An 8,585-nucleotide genomic window follows, 5' to 3' on the forward strand; every position below is an offset into this window, starting at 1 on the left:
CGACTCTCCGCGACCCCATGAATCACAGCACGCCAGGCCTCCCTGTCCATCACCAGCTCCCGGAGTTCACTCAAACTCACGTTCACAGAGTCGGTGATGCCATCCAGCCATCTCATCCTCTGTTGTCCCCTTTTCCTCCCACCCCCAATCCCTCCCAGCATCAGAGTCTTTTCATAACATATATTTTACCACAACTTAAGAAAAAAAGATTTCACTGGGGAGCTACTTCTGGGTGATTATGAGAAAAGAGCTGTTGAAGAAGTGAGTTGCTGAGTTTGGAGGGAACGATGGTTGGAGCTGAGAAAGGAGGGGAGACACGCAGAGCTGAATGGGTCAGCAGCAGGAATCCTGTGTCCTGACGTTTGGCTATCCTCAGGGGCAGCGCCTGGACCATTAGCAGGCCCGAGGCATGGACCACATGGAGGATGCAAACCAGACTGGCATGATGATTCACTTCCACTTCCGCCCCTTCTCCAAACTCCCTGAGGTTCAGATGCTGATTTTCGTGGCCTTCCTGATTATGTACCTGGTCAGCGTCAGTGGCAACATCTCCATTTTGCTCCTCATCTGGACCCACCGCTCTCTGCACACCCCCATGTACTTCTTCCTGGCCAACTTGGCGGCTCTGGAGACCTGCTACTCCTCCACCATTGCCCCTATGACACTGGCCAGCACCCTGTCCATGGGGAGGACCCTCATCTCCCTGGCTGGCTGTGGTGCCCAGATGTTCTTCTTCATCTTCCTGGGCAGTGCCGACTGCATCCTGCTGGCCGTCATGGCCTATGACAGGTTCGTGGCCATCTGCCACCCTCTGCGTTACAGCCTCATGATGAGCTGGCGGCTGTGTGCCCAACTGGCCCTGGGCTCCCTGGTGTTGGGGTTCATCTTGGCCATGCAGCTGACTGTGCTCATCTTCCGACTCCCCTTCTGCAGCAGCAAGGAGATTGGCATGTTCTACTGTGACGTCCTGCCCGTCATGAGACTGGCCTGTGCGGACACCCGGGTCCACGAGGCCACGCTGTTCGTGGTTAGTGTTGCCGTCCTCACCCTCCCCTTCCTGCTGATCACCCTGTCCTATGTCTTCATCGTGGCTGCCATCCTGAAGATGCGCTCTGCAGAGGGGAGGCGCAAGGCCTTCTCCACCTGCTCCTCCCACATGACTGTGGTTCTGCTCCAGTACGGAGGGACCAGCCTCATCTACCTGTGCCCCAGCTCCAGCTACTCTCCAGAGAGGGGCCAAGTGGTGTCTGTGGTTTACACCTTCGTCACCCCTATGCTGAACCCCTTGATCTACAGCATGAGGAGTCGAGATCTTAAGGATGCTTTGAAGAGAGCAGTGGTGAGGTTCCTGTCATCCTAAACACAACAAACAGCCTGGATGCTCCTCTGGATCACTGTGGGGTGGAGACAGATGGGTGTGCTCCCTGAGAGACGGAAGACGGGGGCAAGTGGCCATAGCTTTTGCACTGTTACTTCTTCCTGCTTATATTATTTTCGAGAAGTCATTTTTCCTTTGTAAGGAAGAGACGGAAACAGTGGAAACACTGGCAGACTTTATTTTCTTGGGCTCCCAAATCTCTGCAGAGGGTGACTGCAGCCATGAAATTAAAGGACGCTTATTCCTTGGAAGAAAAGTGATGACCAACCTAGATAGCATATTAAAAAGCAGAGACACATTACTTTGCCAACAAAAGTCCATCTAGTCAAGGCTATGGTTTTTCCAGTCGTCATGTATGGATGTGAGAGTTGGACTGTGAAGAAAGCTGAGCACCAAAGAATTGATGCTTTTGAACTATGGTGTTGGAGAAGACTCTTGAGAGTCCCTTGGACTGCAAGGAGCTCCAACCAGTCCATCCTAAAGGAAATCAGTCCTGAATGTTCATTGGAAGGACTGATGCTGAAGCTGAAACTCCAATACTTTGGCCACCTGATGCGAAGAACTGACTCATTGGAAAAGACTCTGATGCTGGGAAAGATTGAAGGCGGGAGGAGAAGGGGACGACAGAGGATGAGATGGCTGGATGGCATCACCGACTCAATGGACACAGGTTTGAGTAAACTTCAGGAGTTGGTGATGGACAGGGAGGCCTGGCGTGCTGCAGTCCACGGGGTTGCAAAGGGTCGGACACGACTGAGTGACTGAACTGAACTGAAGGAAGAGGTGTTGTTAAGAGAACATCTTCTCTGTCTGTTCTCTTCCTCGTTATCCGTCCATTTGTTCTTTCATCCTCCATTGCTTCACCCACACACACACACGTTCACTTATCTCATATTCTCTCTTGGTGCCTTTCTGTGGTTGATATTGCCTGAATATTTGCATTCTTTCCAAATTCACAGGTTGAAATACTAATGCCCAGTGCGATGGCATTAAAAGATGGGCCTTAGATGAGAGGAGCTTAAGTCAGGGGGCCAGAGCCCTGGTGAGTGGAATCACTGCTTTTATGAGAGAGACTCCTCAGAGCCCCCTAGCACCTTCTGCCGTGTGAGGGCACAGTGAGAAGCCTGTGGCCTGGAAGAAGGCCTTTACCCAACCTTATTCTTAGACTCCTCATCCATAAAGGGGGATTAAAATGCCCACAGGACCTAAATTCTGGGGTAGTTATAAGGATCAAAAGATATAAGTCGAAGTACTTTGTGACTTTATTTTTTTTATTGTTATTATTATTCTGCCATGCAGCATGTGAGATCTTAGTTCCCCGACCAGGGATCAAACTTGTGCCACCTGCAGTGGAAGCATGGTTTAAACCAGTGGACCCCCTGGGAAGTCCCTCCACTGTGACTTTCAGAGGGAGATAAAGCGGTGTACATCAGAATCGCTATCCTCAGCACCACGTGTAAAGTCTGTGTTCTTTCCTTTGAACTTCTCTCCAGATATAGTTCTCCAGTTCTTAGCAGACCCAAACACTGCACATATGGGCAGGGGAAGAGCCAAGAATAAAATACAAATCAAACTAGGGCCGTCCCATCTTATGATTTCCACAATGTAAATGCCGAGTTTGTGCGTTTTTGAATGTAAATGCCGAGTTTGTGCGTTTTTGAATGATTTATCTTTAACCCCACATCATCTTCTAGGGAAAGTGATGGGGAAAGCCTTAGAATTTTAAGTTTTGTTGGCTTCTCTTTAACTTTATACCTGGAGCTAAGCCACCTCCATCTCCATCTCTGACTCCGTGTTAGTCTGCTTCCAAATTGGCCCTCGTTTGGACCCCCTCGCGGTTAAGACTCCATGCTTTCACGGCAGGAGCCGCAGGTCTGACCCCTGCTCGGGGAGGCGCGGAGCCCATGCCCCGAGTGCACGCCACTCTCTTTCGTCCCGTCTGTTCGTTCACTTTTCCATCTCTGTCCGTTTCTCCGCTCATTCTCTCTCTCTTGCCGTCTCTCTCACACACGCGTTCCCTCTCCATCCCTGGTTGCTATGGGCTCCCCTGGTGGCTCAGACAACGAAGAGTCTGCCTGCAATGCAGGAGACCTGGGTTTGATTCCTGGGTCAGGAAGATCCCCCGGAGAAGGGAATGGCCACCCACTCTGGTCTAGCCTGGAGAATTCCATGGATAAAGGAGCCTGGAGGGCTACAGTCCATGGGTTGCAAAGAGTTGGACACCACTGAGTGACTAGCACTTTTCACTTTTTTCTAGTTGATATGGTCCAAATATTTGTATTCCTTCCAAATTCGTATGTTGAAATATTAATGCCCAATGTGATGGCATTAAAAGATGGGCCCTTTGGATGTGCTTAGGTCAGGAGGGCAAAGCCCTCATGAGTGGAATTAGTGCTTTTGTTAAAAAGACCACTCAGAGTTCCCAGCTCCTTCTGCCGTGTGAGGGTACAATGAGAAGTCTGTGGCCTGGAACCTCTTCTGGTACCCAGATCTCAGACTGCCAGAACCCCAGTGAGAAGTAAATTTCTGCCGCTGGTAAGCCACCCAGTCTTGCTGTTGGGTCACAGCAGCTCGAATGGACTAAGACTCTAGCTGAGTATGCATACTGCGGGAAAACTGCTTTGTTCATGAAGCCCCTTGGTGTAGAACGGAGGCAGTGTTGGTTTGAATCTGGATTCAGGTAAAACAAAGCTAGTTCTGTGAAGACAAACACTGGCTGGAAACAGTGAGGAGGGAAAAGGACTCATTCACGAGACTCCCGGCAGTCTGCGCAGGATGAAAACCGTTGTGGTGATGGCCAGCTGTCTCATGGAAACGGCAGCAGAACACAGATGCTTTGCTGTCTTTGTGTAGAGGAAGCTCATTCACTATTCTACCCCCTGATTACTGATGAATTAATTTATTCCCCAACATTCAAGGAGACAGTAAACCTTGACTCATTGAACTCTCCTGTGTACTATAGCTCAGCTGGTAAAGAATCCGCCTGCAAAGCAGGAGAGCCCGGTTCGACTCTTGGGTGGGGAACATCTGCTGGAGAAGGGGTAGGCTACCCACGCCAGTATTCTTGGGCTTCCCTTGTGGCTCAGACAGTAAAGAATCCACCTGCAATGCAGGAGACCTGGGTTTGATCCCCGGGTTGGGAAGATCCCCTAGAGAAGGGAACGGCTACCCCACTCCAGTATTGTGGCCTGGAGAATCCCAGGGACTGTATAGTCCATGGGGCTGCAAAGAGGCGGACACGACTGAGCGGCTTTCACTCACTCACTCACTGTGTACTATGCTCCCACCTGTGATAGGTACAGCAGGAAATAGAAAGGTAAGTGAGAGGAAGCTCCAACCTGGAAGGAAGCCAAGTCCAGCCATAGCTGGGACTTCTCGGGTGGTCCGGTGGCCAAGACTGTGAGCTCCCAACGCAAGGAGCATGGGTTCGATCCCTGGGGGAGAAACGAGATCCCACCTGCTCCAACTGAAGATCTGCGAGCAGCAGCGAAGGTAGAGGATGCCCCGTGCTGAAACTGAGCCCTGGAGTAACAAACAGACAGAAGAACAATTACCCCAAAGGCCGAGGGCTCTCACCGTAAGCTCTGAGCCACCAACGGAGGGTCAGTGACGGGCATCCAGGCTCGCTGGGAGCGGGAGGGGCGCCTGAGCTGCGCCGCGGAGCAGGGCGCTCCTGGAGGGGACGGGCGGGCGCAGCTCGGGGCGTCGGGGCATCGGGGCATCGGCTCCGCTCCGCCTGCGGACGCACGCAAGGGGCGCTGCAGCAGCTTCCTCTGATTTTCTCTGACGCGGGTCGCAGGCCTCAAGCGCGGAAACCGTGACCAGAGCTCGCGTGACGGGAAACTGAAAGCTCGTCTTATTCTCCTGAAAGACGAGAGCCCGGAAGGACCTTCTCCGCTTCACTCGCGGTCTTGCCGCCCCTCCTTCGTTGTTCTGCAACGGCCTCGAGGTCAGTACGTCCCTGGTGGCCCAGACGGTAAAGCGACTGCCCACAGTGTGGGAGACCTGGGTTCGATCCCTGGGTCAGGATGATCCCCTGGAGAAGGAGATGGCAACCCACTCCAGTAGTCCTGCCTGGAAAATCCCATGGACAGAGGAGCCTAGTAGGCTACAGTCCACGGGGTCGCAAAGAGTCGGACACGACTGAGCGGCTTCACTTCGGGAGGTCGGTATCTGCAGGACTCCAGTCCTGTCCAACACCAGGTGTTTGGGGGAGATAAACACGATACGGCCAAACAAACGTGAAGAACAGCGAACTGATCAAAATAAAACGAATTGCTTATTGCAGGGTTATTCGGCACCTGTAATGTGCAAACTTGGGGTCATGACTCTTCAAGGTGGGGATGCTGTGTTGACCTGTTTCGAAATTCTGTGACCATCAAACTCTTTTATTCCTTGGACTCTCTTAGGAAATGCCGAACCTACTTTGGAAAATGCTGCCGTAGCTGATCCTGACTGAACACCGAAAGGGTGATTTCACTAGTGATTGAAACACTCCAGGCACTTTTCAATTCTCCAGCCTCTTTGAGCAAATAGTGTGGTCACGAGTTAGCAGCCTTTTCTAGTGATTGAATAAGGAGTTAATGATTGCCGTATGTCAATGCATTCATCACCACAAGAACACATGAGATGCATGTTATGATCTCTGTTTACATACGGGGAGACTCAGACACAGGGAGGATGAGTATCCTGTTCAAGGTCACACATCCAGTAAACGAAGAACTGAGCTTTGACCTAGGCAACGTGGTTTCAAGCCCTGGGCACAAAACCACTGTCTCTCCCAGCAGCTATGACTGTCCTGTAAGAGCTTGGGAAAATTGCTTCATTTTCCTGTCGTTCAGTTTATTTCAGTCTGTCAGTTGTGTCCGACTCTGAGACCTCATGGACTGCAGCATGCCAGGCTTCCCTTTCCACCATCAACTCCCAGAAACTGCTTGAACTCATGTCCATTGAGCTGATGATGCCATCCAATTCAACTGCCTAATAAAGCAGGGACAATAATATTTATTCTGTCTCCCTAAGTTACTGTGAGGTCTCCAAGGAAAGAACTCCCAACATAACAGGACAAGGAGCATGGCCATGCAGACGTCTGCATTGAGTAATATACTAGATGGTGTATTTTTTATTACAAACTGTTTAAAGACGTACGTGTTCAGTTGCCTCTCACCTGAGGTTTCCCTGTGCGTACTCTGTGAACTCTTGACAGCTGTTTCACGGAAAAGCAAGCGTGTCTTCTCCAGCTCAGAGGTAACAGCTTCTCTGCAGGCGCTTCCTCACCATGCCCCCCACTACCAGGCTCTTCAGATGTGAGCCATGTGTCCAGGGGCTCCAGGGATTGAGGCATTCACATAAACATAGAAACCAGTGAATGTGGTACAAATTATTTATAATGCCAAATCAGAGGCATGGTCTTGTGGTATAAGGAGATTTGTGGGTAGAAAAAACATCTGAACAACATGATGTAAAACATCCTATAGACAAGACACATTATTTTTAAACAATTTATTTTATTGAAGTATAGTTCATCTACAAGGTTGTGTTAGTTTCTACGGCACAGCGAAGTGATTCAGTTATACATATATATACACACACATTCTTTTTCATAGTCTCTTCCCATTATGGCTAATTATAGCATATTGAATATGCTTCCTGTGCTATACAGTAGGACCTTGTTGCTTATCCATTCTATATATAGTAGTTTGCCTCTGCTAATTCCAAACTCCAATCCATTCCCCCTCATCTGACAAGTCTTCTCTCTATGTTTTAAATACACTATTTTAGACACATCTCAGTGATACATAGTTCATCCCTCACTGGAGCAACAACTGCGTTCAGTTTTAAGGTCCAGGAAGGCCCTCTAATCCTTCTTAGGGAGAGGACAGGAGAATCTGCAGGGAGTGTATGTATGTGTGTGTGTCAGTAGTCAACTATGCTTTGATTTAGCCTCCAAATAATTGCAGTGTGCCTACCTTGTGGTAGCCCTGGAAGATGAATAATATAAGACAGATTTTATTTTCCTGGGCTCTAAAATCACTGCGGACAGCGACTGCAGCCATGAAATTTAAAAAAAAAAATTACTTCTTGTAAGGAAAGCTATGACCAACCTAGACAGCATATTAAAAAGCAGAGACATCACTTTGCCAACAAAGGTCCGTCTAGTCAAAGCTATGGTCTTTCCAGTAGTCATGTATGGATGTGAGACTTGGGCCATAAAGAAAGCTGAGTGCTGAAGAATTGATGCTTTTGAACTGTGGTGTTGGAGAAGACTCTTGAGAGTCCCTTGGACATCAAGGATATCAAACCAGTGATTCTAAAGGAATTCAGTCCTGAATATTCATTGGAATATTGCTGAAGCTGAAGATCCAATACTTTGGCCACCTGATGTGAAGACTCAGCTCATTGGGAAAGACCCTGATGCTGGGAAAGAGTGAAGGCAGGAGGAGAAGGGGACGACAGAGCATGAGATGGCTGGATGGCATCACTGGCTCGAAGGACACGGAGAGGATAGAGGAGCCTAGTGTGCTGCAGTCCATGAGGTCACAAACAGTTGGACACGACTTAGTGACTGAATGACAGCCACACTGCCATCAACACAAATGTAAGCAAGAAGGTACAAGACAACCCAGGGTTTGCTTTTAAAAGAGATCTGAACAAGTACTCTTGAGGGCGGAAGGGCAGAGGATCACGGAGACCATCCGAGTGAGCTGCAGAAGGCCTCAGTCTTGAGGCGGAGCAGGGCCTTGCTGGGCATGAAATTCAGAAAGGGCAACCCAGGCAGAGACAGGTGGGGGGCACGGGCACAGTGGGCACAGAGAAGCGGTGAGAGTTTGGTGAGGCTGCTGGTGGCTCTGTGTGTGTGTGTGTGTCTGTGTGTGTGTGGCTCTGTGTGTGTGTCTGTGTGTGTGGCTCTGTGTGTGTGTCTCTGTGTGTGTGTGTCTGTGTGTGTAGCTCTGTGTGTGTGTGTGTGTGTCTGTGTGTGTGTGTCTGTGTGTGTGTGTCTGTGTCTGTGTGTCTGTGTGTGTGTGTGTCTGTGTGTGTGGCTCTGTGTGTGTGTCTGTGTGTGTGGCTCTGTGTGTGTGTCTCTGTGTGTGTGTGTCTGTGTGTGTGTGTGTCTGTGTGTGTAGCTCTGTGTGTGTGTGTGTCTGTGTGTGTGTGTCTGTGTGTGTGTGTGTCTGTGTGTCTGTGTGTGTGTGTGTCTGTGTGTGTG

The 8,585-nt window shown here is 49.8% G+C and overlaps 1 protein-coding gene across 1 annotated transcript; it reads left to right on the plus strand.

Annotated features, from left to right (window-relative positions):
* The first annotated feature begins 418 nt into the window (after window positions 1-418).
* LOC129554204 (olfactory receptor 10V1-like) lies at window positions 419-1,378 on the plus strand. Its single transcript, XM_055422811.2, has one exon. The coding sequence runs from the start codon at window positions 419-421 to the stop codon at window positions 1,358-1,360; it is 942 nt and encodes a 313-aa protein (XP_055278786.2). The 3' UTR covers window positions 1,361-1,378.
* Window positions 1,379-8,585: the final 7,207 nt, after the last annotated feature.

The sequence above is a fragment of the Moschus berezovskii genome, chromosome 14 (genome assembly GCF_049115385.1).
Source record: "Moschus berezovskii isolate FMDL1 chromosome 14, NW_MosBer_1.0, whole genome shotgun sequence".
Taxonomy (NCBI): Eukaryota; Metazoa; Chordata; class Mammalia; order Artiodactyla; family Moschidae; genus Moschus; species Moschus berezovskii.